The sequence below is a fragment of the Silurus meridionalis genome, chromosome 6, assembly GCF_014805685.1.
Source record: "Silurus meridionalis isolate SWU-2019-XX chromosome 6, ASM1480568v1, whole genome shotgun sequence".
NCBI lineage: Eukaryota > Metazoa > Chordata > Actinopteri > Siluriformes > Siluridae > Silurus > Silurus meridionalis.
In genome coordinates, this window is record NC_060889.1 from 23,190,210 (window position 1) to 23,202,941 (window position 12,732).

At 38.1% G+C, this 12,732-nt stretch overlaps 2 protein-coding genes across 3 annotated transcripts; both read left to right on the top strand.

Moving 5' to 3' along the window:
• Positions 1-1,022: 1,022 nt before the first annotated feature.
• On the top strand, positions 1,023-4,709 carry six7 (SIX homeobox 7). 2 transcript variants are annotated; one of them, XM_046850969.1, is made up of 3 exons: positions 1,023-1,661; positions 3,809-3,972; positions 4,144-4,709. In XM_046850969.1, the coding sequence occupies exons 1-3, from the start codon at positions 1,254-1,256 to the stop codon at positions 4,268-4,270; spliced, it is 699 nt and encodes a 232-aa protein (XP_046706925.1). In that variant the 5' UTR covers positions 1,023-1,253; the 3' UTR covers positions 4,271-4,709. The 2 variants fall into 2 exon arrangements, with proteins under 2 accessions (XP_046706925.1, XP_046706924.1); XM_046850968.1 differs by having other exon boundaries at positions 1,028-1,661; positions 4,108-4,709.
• Positions 4,710-6,092: 1,383 nt separating this feature from the next.
• On the top strand, positions 6,093-11,890 carry zgc:101810 (uncharacterized protein LOC493612 homolog). Its single transcript, XM_046850967.1, has 8 exons — positions 6,093-6,309; positions 8,521-8,631; positions 9,158-9,446; positions 9,600-9,736; positions 9,920-10,069; positions 10,206-10,351; positions 10,865-10,997; positions 11,399-11,890. The coding sequence occupies exons 1-8, from the start codon at positions 6,262-6,264 to the stop codon at positions 11,567-11,569; spliced, it is 1,185 nt and encodes a 394-aa protein (XP_046706923.1). The 5' UTR covers positions 6,093-6,261; the 3' UTR covers positions 11,570-11,890.
• The last annotated feature ends 842 nt before the right edge of the window (positions 11,891-12,732 follow it).

A 12,732-nucleotide genomic window follows, 5' to 3' on the forward strand; every position in this document is an offset into this window, starting at 1 on the left:
CATCTCACTAATATCAGGGTGATGAGGAGATCCCACTGCATCCCAATCCAAAAACAAATAGACTGAACAGCATGCTAAAAAATAAACCCACTTTATACATTCCGACACTGTAGACGATGTAAAATCTGGAGCCTTGGCATTCTCTACAGCGTGTTAGTGTGTACTTTGGGATGAAGCCATGTTGTCACCACAGCGAGTGCACAGACGGTATCCTGTATCGGGGTGACTGAGGATATGGTGTAACTTAAAGTGTGCAGATTAATTTGGACAGTATTAAACAGGCAGGTGTAGGGGGAATCTGGACCACTTTAAACGACGTGCGTCTCAAAGCACCCGCTCCAATTAAAGATGGCCGAGTGTAGAAGAAGTATGCAAGGGATTATACAGAATATATACCCAGATCTTCTCAGGATTGTGACTCAAATCTTAAAAAAATAATCCCAAAACGTGTCTTTTAAATAAACAGCTTGTGTGTGTCCATGTACATTTCATGACATCTAAAATAAAGTGTGAGCACTTTACATGTGGAGAAAGATCAGGCCTGGGGTCTTTTCAATGATCTTCTGTCAGCGACTTTGTCTAACAGGTTCAAGTCTTCCCTCGAGGCATTAAGCTAACAAACAATTCACACTCTGATTCGAATACAAATTGCCCCCCATTCTTTATCTAACAGCCACCAACATCCCATCACACTCAACAAAAACAAGAACCTGATTTTCTGGAGGGCCACAGAGATCAACTATTTACTTCTTATTGGAATATTTCTCAGAACTGAAAGCATTCCCACACACTGTATCTGAATGCAACATGTGGGTCTGAACTGCACCACGACCCGCACCACTAAAACAATTCAATTACCATGTGGCTAGCAATCCGAAAATGTAATGTATTCCAGGGTTTAACGAGCAATTTGATCAGTCGGTCACCTCAGTGTTCACTCCCCCCTGCTAAGTGCCTAATGACCGAGGCGTATAATCCCCTCTCAAAACAACTACACAGATGCTAATAAGCGCCCTGACTATAAATGCGCACGACTTCTGGTCTTTCTCCTTCACCACAGCCTGACACGCAGACTCACACCAGCGCATTCTAGTAAAACAAACGTCCTGAGCTGGGGCTTTGTTTTCTCTCTTCTCAATCAGGTTTTTGCGTGTGCGTTTTGGTAAAAAGATGCGCAAAACTCTGCGCAAAATATAACCATTTTGGCGCTTGGATCTGAAGACTAAATCAGTTATAAGAAGGGGGACAAGAACATGTTTCCTTTGCCCATGTTCACCGCGGATCAGGTGGCTCGCGTGTGTGAGAACCTTGAAGAAACCGGGGACATGGAGAGACTGGGCCGCTTTCTGTGGTCCCTCCCGGCGGCGACTCCGGGCTCTGCGGGCGAGGCGCTCCATCGCCACGAGTCGGTGATGCGCGCGCGAGCTCTGGTCGCCTTCCATGGCGGCGACTTCGAGGCGCTTTACCGCATCCTGCAAAGCCACAGGTTCACGCGCGACTCCCACGCCAAGCTGCAGGACCTGTGGCTACACGCGCACTACCGGGAGGCCGAGCGCATGCGCGGCAGGCCGCTGGGACCCGTGGAGAAGTACCGCATCCGCAAGAAGTTCCCGCTCCCACGCACTATCTGGGATGGCGAGCAGAAGACGCACTGCTTCAAGGTAAATACTAAAGGCACCAGACACTGTGCATTGGAGTTGCTTCAATTATTCCTAGTAAAATACCTGAGATTAGGGTTTGGCATGTCTCCTTTGGATTCATGATCTGAAATCAACTGAGCATGAGTTTAACAGAAAGAACACCAAATCAAAATCATTTTGTCAACCAAGATTATGTTTTTATACAATGTAGGCATATGAATAGGCAGAAACTGTAGCCTACAGACATTTAGGCCAATAACTGTTTCTTTAACATACACACAACATGTGAAATCATCTGTATATAGAGAATGTACCATTTTAAAGCCATTTCAAGTTTCATTTTTTTTTTGCAATGGTAATACACACCACCACTGCAGTGATATTTAACTTTGCATTACATATTTAGTTGATTAGTTTCTACAAGTAATCCATTTCACCCAATAGACGAGCACGGCGTCTGTGTTTGCGTCTTCCAATAGGAAAGGAAGGTTTTCAGGTGGACAGGTTCGAGGCTGATTTTCATTTTCATTGATTATGGATGACAGAGTAACATTCTCATCTGAAAACAGACTGGATTTTTTTAATTAACACATCGAAAGTTGTATGCGTAAGTGGTGCAAAACAGACGTTTAGTTCCATCTGTTCCATTAGAATCCATCTGCTCCAATTTCTACTTCTAATGTTGTAACCTGATCTAATTCTCCAGCTCTGTCTGTTTCTGCACGTCCTTCATCATGGATATGCACTGAAATTATTTATTTAAAGTGGGAAAACTGTGAGACATTTTATGAAACAGACATCCTCAGTAATTAGGAAGAACCATGATGATGGATTTGGACTTTAATTAATATTAACAGTCTACAACAATGGCTTAGGACCACAATTTACATGAGCAGTGCTGTATCTCACCATGATGAACTATAATAAACGAACAGTCGGTGCCACACTGATGAGGATGGATCCTCTCAAGGTTTCTTCCTCTTACCTACATCTAAAAGAGTTATTATTTGCCTTAAAGTTATAAACATAAAATGGACAATTTATAGACACTAAACCTAAATGCACTAACATGTACATTAATATTTTATAACCTATTTATCTCTGTAAAGTTGCTTGTTAAATGCACCATACAAATAAAACTGAATAAGTAAATCAGACTTAAAAACAAAAGTCTATCTATCTATCTATCTATCTATCTATCTATCTATCTATCTATCTATCTATCTATCTATCTATCTATCTATCTATCTATCTATCTAATTCTGACTCAGTAAATGTTTAGTCAAAACAATCTGAATGACTTTGTTTACTACTCAATGATCAAATTATGCAGAAATGTAAAAAAAAAAGAAATCAATGGAAATCCTCTTTAAGCCTCTTGTGTCAAGGACCTCCTGTGGTATTTAAGCTCCCCTGGCCCTGATGATTTTCTGCCTTTAAATTGAGAGTCGTTTCTCTCCTCTGGCTGTAGACAATGATAATCCATGTAAGACGAATGCACGGTCAGATTAACTCGGTTGCTGCATTATAGACACCAAGAGTCCGAGTGTGTCCTCTAAAACGTGGCTAACATGGATCAAGAATAAATGTCTAGTAGATAAGATTCATAATGTTATGCAGTAAACAGAAAACAATGAAAGAATATGTATGTTAATAATGACCCACAGCATGATTACTGAAATAAACAAGATTCTTGGTCTATAAAGGTTTCATAAATCTGTGTAGAATCCAGGATATTAAACACATTTCAGGATTAATCCTAGACTTTGTCCCACTAACAGAAAACAATAGAAACATTTTACTGATCCTTGTTAAATAATTGCAATCACAGGGGATTTTTCTATGGTAGGGTTCTAGAACCTACTCAGATAGTATTTGTCTCCACCTTGAGGTCAGCATTGTTACTGCTGTTGGGTCACCTTAGAAGTATCTCATATCAGCAAACTTGAATCACAGCTATACAAAGAATTAAAAAGCAAGTCAGTGAGGAGAAAAGTAAGGTGTTTACATTTACACATGCCAAAAGGGAAATGAGTTATTTTTAGCAAAGATTACCAACGTTCATAGAATTTGATCATTCAGCATAAAGACCTCTGTTAATCTGAATCTGTTACAAAAGACCCAATTTGTACTAAAGCTTTTCATTCTGAATTTTTTATGCTGCTCAGGAAAGGACACGAAGTTTGCTTAGAGAATGGTACCTACAAGACCCCTATCCAAACCCATCGCGTAAACGTCACCTGGCCCAGGCTACAGGTCTCACGCCTACACAGGTTGGAAACTGGTTCAAGAACAGACGTCAGCGAGACAGAGCAGCATCGGCCAAAAACAGGTACACAACCTAAACTTATTTCGGGTAATCCTAAATGTTCAGTTCTCAATGAGTGATTATGGTTAAAATTAATTCTAAGGGCAAAATATATTCACAACATTTAATAATTCACTGTTTATCTTTCTTTTTTTTAAGACTACAACAAGACCCTGCTCTTCTTCCCTCTGGCAGCTCTCCAGAATGTTCATCCAGAGATCACAATGAGAACAGCGACTGCAGCTTGGGTTCAGGACCTCAGGACACCAGAGCCTCTACACCTGACATATCGGTCAGCAGCGACAGCGAGTTTGAGTCCTGAAACTTGGTTCTAAACAAAACCAGCGAAACACACATAGATCTCTACTAATCCACAGAAGCTTGCAGAGACACAGAGATGTGACACCACTAAGACTCACTCATAAGAGACAGTTGGAGCAAATCTACAGTGAAAATCTGAAGCATGTGGACCAGATCTGGATCTGAGACTTTAAGCGGTTTGGGTGAATATATGGACCTGCACTTAAATGGACACTTAAAATTTGATTGGTTGTTGCCAAATGAAAACTTTTTTCCATATTTGTAACCACAGGCACACAGTTATCTGAAATTGCACAGCTGGAAAATTACCAGGAAAATATCAGAAAGTGGTTTATAAAGGTGATTCAGTCAGTGCTACATTAAACTGTTATTTTTACCCTGTATCATGAATAAAAATATAAATAAATAAATAAATAAATAGATGAAAATGTAAAAGAGTACATCTGAAAACTGTGGCGTTGTGGTGTCTCTCATATCTTAAACTGTCACAATTATTTTTTAATCCTTAGACCATTCAAGTCCACATGTCCTCCAAGGTGTGCAAAAGAAAGAACAGGAATGCTTATTGGCATGGTATAATCTGTGGGATACTGAGTTTTTATTTATATTATTTATTTATGTCTTTATTATGATATGTGAAACAAATGTTCTGGTACTATGAATATAAACTGATGGTTAAACTGATGGAGTAATGTTGCTTATATCAGGCTGCGTCATAACACAATGTTTTCACTGCCCCATAACCGTACACCCTGATGTGTTTTATTCCCTATACAATGTAGCCTGAAACAAGAACACTGAATTACTTGCTAAAAAAATCCTAAATAGGACTACCTATTTACAAGCTGCATGGCCACATGTTGATCATTTTATTGTCTTTAGTCTCCATCGTCTCATGTTTTCCTTGAAATTTTTAATTCCAATGCAATATTAATTGCAATAATAGCTGCTTCACACTTCACCTCACTAAACCTAGGTAATAAACATGTTATCTATTTTAATCTACACAGAAGCCAGTCAACATGATTCTACTGACAGTTTAGATCCCCCACCCACCTTATCCCTGGAGTCCAGTGTTTGTGTGACTACTCAGGGTAAAGAATTGACAACCTCTCACTAATTCTAGCACCCTTGGCAATCTATTTTGACATAACCTTTGATGGAGTAATACGCAGTTTGTTGTGTAGGTGACGTGATTACAAATTATAGGCCATTTCAGTTTAATTCTTCTTTTCTTCAACCAAATAACCAACAGTGAAATTAGCCATGACTCATCTGGATGCGCAAAGCTGTAATTTGTAAGGATTAAAATGTAATAATCAGCAGCGATGTAAAAAAAAAAAAAAAAAGAGAGCATACTTTGAATACATGAAATTTGAAGAATTGCGTCCAACATTGATCTCAATCATAACGTTTCGCTTTCTCCCAGCTGAATGAAAAAGTGTCTGAAGAATCTACAAAAAAAAGAGGCTAGGCATTTTGTTAGCTGGAGAATGCTTAAAGGTTTTTATTTACTTTTTGTAGAGAATGATTATTTGAAAATAAAACCTACACATTTTTGAGTGTGATTGCATTCATAAATAAATACTGTATATATATGCAAGGCTGATCAGTATCAGCAAGCATGTAAAAAAGTTTGATCTAAGTTTGATATACAATCTGATATTCACACCATGGGATCTAATACCACAATTAGATGTGAAAAGAAAACCTTTTAGATCAGAAAAAAGGACTGAAATCCTCACCTTTTCCTGGCTGCAGGTTGGGAGGCATGTCAGTGGGAGTGACTGCTGTCCTGCTGTATCCTGCCCCATACCTCACTCACTCACTCTCTCACATCTCCCCAGAGTCCAGTGACTGAAGAGGAGTACAAGCTTTCAACAAGAATTTACTCTGGGATTGTGTTATTTCTACATATTTATGTTGTTACAGCTGTAGGGAAAAAGACAATTTTTACTGCTGAGGTTGTGATCTGCCCTGAGCTGGGGGAGGATGGACAGCGCAGGGAGAAAAGTGGTGGTTTGTGATAATGGCACTGGGGTAAGTGTATATATATCTACTACTACCTGCAGTTGGGAAAGAATTAATTTAAAACTATTTAATCTTACGAAGGAAATCATGTCTTCCTTTGTGACAATGAAATTTAAGTAATTACAAGTATGCATGTATCTAATTATATATACATTTACATGTTTCCAATGTAGGTTTTGCATAATAATACTTATTAACTCATTAATATTTCCACTTTAAGCTGCACGATTTGTTTTTTATTACTGTATTTGGGATTTATACATTTGCAGTGTTTTGCACTGAATGCTTTTTTTTTGTTGCAGTATGCACAGGGCGTTGTTGCATACAGAATTGCTGATCTGTTTGGACTTGTTCATTGAGGAACCTGTGGTTTCAAAACCCACATGGCCTTAAAAGGTGGTGCAGAAAAGAAGAGCACACTGATTGGGCAAAAAATCAGGAAGTGCTGCCACATGCGGAAGTCTCATTAATGCTATGTCCTTGTAACATTTTTACAACAGAGGGGTAAAATATCAGGAACTTTACTAGTTTAGTGTAGAACCAATACCAAAACAACCACATTGCAAAAAAGTGAATAAATAAATACAGACCATTGTACAATTTTATAGCCAGTGCACATTTCCTGTGATTTAAATCAAGGAATGTCCGTTCTGAAAAATCAGAATTAAAGATACCACACAAGGACATGTTGCTTCCGTTGTACAAATATAAAGATAAAGAAGATGCAGCAGAAAAGATCCAATATATTAACTCATGAACACACCCAAAAATTGAATACTTTAATAATCCAAAAGTTGATTGTCATTTAATAAAATTAATAATCTATCTATCTATCTATCTATCTATCTATCTATCTATCTATCTATCTATCTATCTGTCTGTCTGTCTGTCTGTCTGTCTGTCTGTCTGTCCATGTTGCAAAAAGATACAAAAATAAAGATCCAAAATAGTAACTCATGAACACACCCATAGAGTGTTTTATTAATCCCAAAGGTGATTGAGTGTGAGGTGGGATTAATAAAGTATTCTACTTGCAGGTGGGTTTATAATTTACTATTTTTAATCTTTATTTATGTATCTTCTTTATCTTTATAATTGGAAGCAACATGTATAGATAGAAAATGGAAAGATAGATAGTTACAGTTCTTATTCACAATTTCCCTTTGGGATCGACATCCGTCTGTCTGTCTGTCTGTCTGTCTGTCTATCCATCCATCCATCCATCCATCCATCGTTAAACATCGGTAAAAAAGATACAAAAGTGTAGATAATAAATAGTAATTCACAAACACCTCTATAGATTCTTTAATCAGAGTTGTACCCTTGATCGTTCTCTAGAAACTCTGACATTTTAGGTTCTAGATACTTCTTTCCTGTCTACTACCGTTTCTGAATTTCTGGATATGTTACAACTCATATAACTATTACTAAAAGTCGAAAGTCATTTAAAAGTTATTTTATATAACCGCTCTACATTGGTTTTTTTTCGGGGGCTGTTTTGTTACGTATGTGCCATTTTTAGGTAAATCTCTAATCTGTGCATGGAGGAATGTGTTTTCCCCGTCCAGGCAAGTCAGAACACTTCTGAATTGTGTCAAACTTTAGAGTGAAGGAAAGAAGGCAGCACTGAAAAAGTCAGAATGACAAGAAGAGAATGCTGGTTGTGTTGAGGATTTATTAGAGATTCCTCTCAGAAAGATGGTGTAATATAATTGGCAGCTGCATTCATCCGGAGATAGTTTATCCCATTATCCATTTATACAACTGAGCAGTTGAGGTTTAAAGACCTTGATCAGGGGTCCAGCAGTGGCACCTTGGTTGTGTGAAGAATTGAACCCATGACTTTCTGATCAGAAGGACCACATCTTAACCACTGAGATACCACTTCCCATACAATGATGGGGAACCTGACTTCTGCATGACCCTGAAATGCATAGTGCTGAGGATACTTGTTTTTTGTTCACTGTTAGATATAAGGCATTCTTTCCCATGCTATGGGACTCTAGGTTGTATATATTTGTCATCTGGTAGAAGGAAACATCTAGGATGCCCTTGTAAAGTTGTACTTTCTATATGATTACTTGGATTCCTTTTCAAACTGAGCAAAAAGTACTTCTGCTTAAAAACAATTTCAGTTCCTTTACAACCACTGCATAAAATATGTATATAATTGTTTTCCACACAGTTGCAAATGTAATATTTCCCCCCATTGTTTTGTAGTTTGTCAAGTGTGGTTTTGCTGGGTCCAATTTCCCAGAGCACATCTTCCCAGCACTTGTAGGGCGTCCAGTCATACGCTCAGACACTAAAGTGGGGAATATTGTGATCAAGGTAAGTCTCACAGAAGAGCAATGCTTTATTATACAGTCCTATCTTAGGAGTCATTTCCTCTTTTAAATCATTTAATAAATAAAAAAACAAACAGCTTTATTAGAGAAGTAAACATGACATTTGTTTAACCTTTCAACCCAGAGAAATGATACCCTGAACACATGTACATTTACTGTAAAAAAAATATTATACTGTATTGTTAATAGCAGTTCAGTGAAACATTCCAGTCAAAAATTTTCAATAAACCTTCACATTACTAAACATGATAAAATCCTTTTGGAGAAGTTGACTGTGCAGATACGTTCTGTTTAAAAGTACAAAATACTACATACTCTAAATGGACAAAATATTGTGGACACCTGACCATTATATTTGTATGTGCATTTTAAACATCATGTTATTCTTCGATAATGTGATGTATACAGTTCTGGTGCAATATTAAAAATTATGACAACAATACTGTGATTACAACAATGTACATAGTAACAACACAGTCTACATATGTACACCATAACCCAACCTGTAGGACCTGATGGTGGGGGAGGAAGCCAGCGAATGCCGCTCAATGTTGGAGGTCTCCTATCCCATGGAGAACGGGATGGTACGGAACTGGGACGACATGCTCCACTTGTGGGATCACACTTTTGGACCAGATCGTCTAAACATTAATCCATCTAACTGTAAAGTGCTGTTGACTGAACCACCTCTGAATCCTCTGAAGAACCGGCAGAAAATTGCAGAGGTCATGTTTGAGACTTACAAGTTCCATGGCATTTACATCGCCATCCAGGCTGTGCTGACACTCTACGCACAAGGTGAGACAAAGGTCAAGATGGTGATGGAAGGAATTTCTTCAGATCTGATCATACATATGTATATAGTAGCTAATCAAGCTAGTTAAAGATTTAAAAAAATGCTCAACACTGTGCATGTATAAGATTGAAGTGCTAACCCTAGTTATATTTCAGGTCTCCTGACAGGTGTGGTTGTGGACTCAGGTGATGGTGTTACTCATATTTGTCCTGTGTACGAGGGCTTCTCCCTTCCCCACTTGACACGCAGACTCGACATCGCAGGACGTGACATCACACGTTACCTCATCAAGGTGTGTTCATTTCACTAACTCTCTGCTTTGTTAAAATAAAAAAAAATGTAATGCCAGCTACATCAGAGCATGACAGCATGGGCTCTTGGAAGCTAAGCATGATCAGTTTGGAACATGAAACAATTACAAACTATAGTATTTTTGATAGTATGTTTGCTGATCTTTTTCCTTCCACTCTGCCAGTTGTTGCTGCTGAGGGGCTACGCCTTCAACCAAACAGCAGACTTTGAGACAGTTCGCATGCTGAAGGAGAAATTGTGCTTTGTTGGTTATAACATAGAACAAGAACAGAAACTGTCCAATGAGACAACCTTTATGGTGGAGTCATACACGGTAAAAGCACAGCGACACACAAACATTACGAACTGAAATATAAAGTGATATAAATGCAGAAATAATAAACTGTATCTGGTGCATAATACCGTACAAGTAAACGTTTAAATGTTTAACATTGATCACTTTGGATTAGCTGCCAGATGGGCGTAATATAAAGGTTGGTGGAGAAAGATTTGGCGCCCCAGAGGCACTTTTCCAGCCACATCTTATCAACATAGAGGGAGTCGGAGTTGCCGAGCTTCTCTTCAATACTATCCAGGCTGCTGACATCGATCTCAGGTCAGATATATACGCATTTTAGCTGCTCTAAGAATACATCATTTTACTACAAGCAATTATGAGTGTCTTTGGTCAAAGAAAAACACATTTCACCTACTAACAGTGGATAAATCTAAAAGAAAATGTATAATCTGTTGGAATTGATGAACTGTTTTACGGATGTAAATGTAACAAATGTAACGATGACGGCAGTAAAGATATCAAATCAAACTGGTTTTGTACACAGAATGACATTTGTTTTTCTGCTAATCCTATTTAAACATTTACGGCATTTTGGCAGACACATTTTTAGCTACACATGTAATATATATATATATATATATATATATATATATATATATATATATATATATATATATATATATATTTATTATAATAAAATTTTTATTACAAACAGCTCAAAAAGTAGTATGCAGTTACAAGATGTGCAGTTATTCCAAATGGGTTTTTCCTGCAGTTTTGGAAATCTTTTTCCTATTTGACTCTTACATGTTTAATTATGTTCCTCGGCAGAGCTGATTTGTACAAGCATATCGTGCTGTCTGGAGGGTCTACCATGTATCCCGGGCTGCCCTCTCGCCTGGAAAGGGAACTCAAGCAGCTGTACCTAGAACGAGTGCTGAAAGGAGACACGGAAAAGCTCTCAGTATGCTAACACTTTCTTTAATAATGAAATTTTCTGGATATTCAGGACTTATCTTAATTTAATCAATCATAAATTGTCCTTTCCATCGTTAGAGAGGTCTTTACTATTCCATCTAGGTACTCAAATTTATTGTACAACTGTAATATGATTTATAATCATTGACAGATCAAGTGCATTTAACTTCATATCAAGGCCATGAAGGAATCACAATCTAACAGCAACTGATATACAAAATATGGCATTTCCTAGGAAGCTATTTATAGCACACATCATTATTAAAGCAAAAAAAAAAAAAAGTTGCTTATGCAACAATATTCCACCCACCTTCAGGCTACATAATCAAACCCCACAACACTCGCTGTCTTACTCACTCATCACTTTCTCTCCTTGTCTTCCTGCAGAAGTTTAAGATCCGCATCGAGGACCCCCCTCGCCGTAAGCACATGGTGTTTATGGGTGGAGCCGTGCTGGCCAACATCATGAAAGATAAAGAGTCGTTCTGGCTGTCGAGAGCCGAGTACGAGGAAAAGGGCCTGAAAGTTCTCGACAAGCTCGGCGGAGCAACCAAATGAACCAGCGCTTACATGAAAACATAAATGCATTTCTGCACAAGCACTATACTCGGACACAAGTACACCCATTCACTGACATTCTTAACAGAAAGCTGAGGAAATATGAATCGAGTGAAACATGCTGTTTTTTCCTGACTATGAAATGGCCCTGAACTTTCTAACTTTCGCCCAGCAACCAGGATGCTTCCACACTTCACTATTATTGTAGAATTATGTGTAATATTCGCCTAATAATATTGCATTGGAGTGTAAGTTTTTAGTGTTTTATTTGTAATTTAGAATAAAATACATTTTTATAAATCCAATGTATTTTAGTTTGAACCGACCGATGTAGACGTATGTTGCTTATAACCACTGTCTGTTTGTACTCCTTTATGGCTTACTTGTTTCAAGTTATAACTTGCTGTATTCATGCATATAATTTGATAGATACCTGAAATACATTTTCTACCCTGATAAATTAGCTTTGCACTCAGCCTTGACAGAGCTACTCAGTTCTGCTCATCATTCCTTAAAAGGCATTTTCAACAGAGTGGGTGGGGCTAGATGGTGGGAAGGGAAAGACTTGTCAGCAGAAGGCTTTAAAAAATTACAAGCAGCTCCTTTATGATGCAACCCCCTCGGGTGTTCCTGAAAATGTTGCAGCACTAGACAGTCTTCGTTTCAAAAGACACACTTTTTTTTCCATTGTCTTTAACCTTTCAGAATTTTTTCTCACATGCCCCACCAAGCCGTACTGGGTGGCTTTGGGCATTGCTGTTTCCCTTTTTTCCAAGGAGTATACATCATAGGAGAAAACATCTACCAGACAAGCATTTCTGGGCATTCACATTCTTTACACATCTATTAACGTGCAGTGCGGAGAGGCAACAATGAAACAGTCTGAGGGGCAGCACTCCCAGTTTTACTACTAATTTACGATTTCATTAATGTGAATCATGCTCTGGATGCAGGGTCACACTTGCTTAAATGTGTCCAGCTTTAGTTTTTTAAAGAAACACTTAACACCAAACTGCAGCATGTTTAGTGCAGCTGCTGTTCTGCACTGCTGCATTACACTGATTCCTTTTCATTCCAATGTTTTTTATTTGTACAGCATTTTTAACATGTGGCTTTATAGGGTTAAAATAGGTTAAGAATATAACTTTTAAATGTAGAAATCA

What these genes read in the sequence shown, in the direction of transcription:
- zgc:101810 (XM_046850967.1), top strand. Translation starts at nt 6,262, where the DNA reads ATGGACAGCGCAGGGAGAAAAGTGGTGGTTTGTGATAATGGCACTGGG. An exon ending in TTTGTGATAATGGCACTGGG is followed by an intron (nt 6,310 to 8,520) that starts GTAAGTGTATAT and finishes ATTGTTTTGTAG; the next exon opens with TTTGTCAAGTGTGGTTTTGC. An exon ending in TGGGGAATATTGTGATCAAG is followed by an intron (nt 8,632 to 9,157) that starts GTAAGTCTCACA and finishes CCCAACCTGTAG; the next exon opens with GACCTGATGGTGGGGGAGGA.
- six7 (XM_046850968.1), top strand. Translation starts at nt 1,254, where the DNA reads ATGTTTCCTTTGCCCATGTTCACCGCGGATCAGGTGGCTCGCGTGTGT. An exon ending in AGAAGACGCACTGCTTCAAG is followed by an intron (nt 1,662 to 3,808) that starts GTAAATACTAAA and finishes TATGCTGCTCAG; the next exon opens with GAAAGGACACGAAGTTTGCT. An exon ending in GCAGCATCGGCCAAAAACAG is followed by an intron (nt 3,973 to 4,107) that starts GTACACAACCTA and finishes CTTTTTTTTAAG; the next exon opens with ACTACAACAAGACCCTGCTC.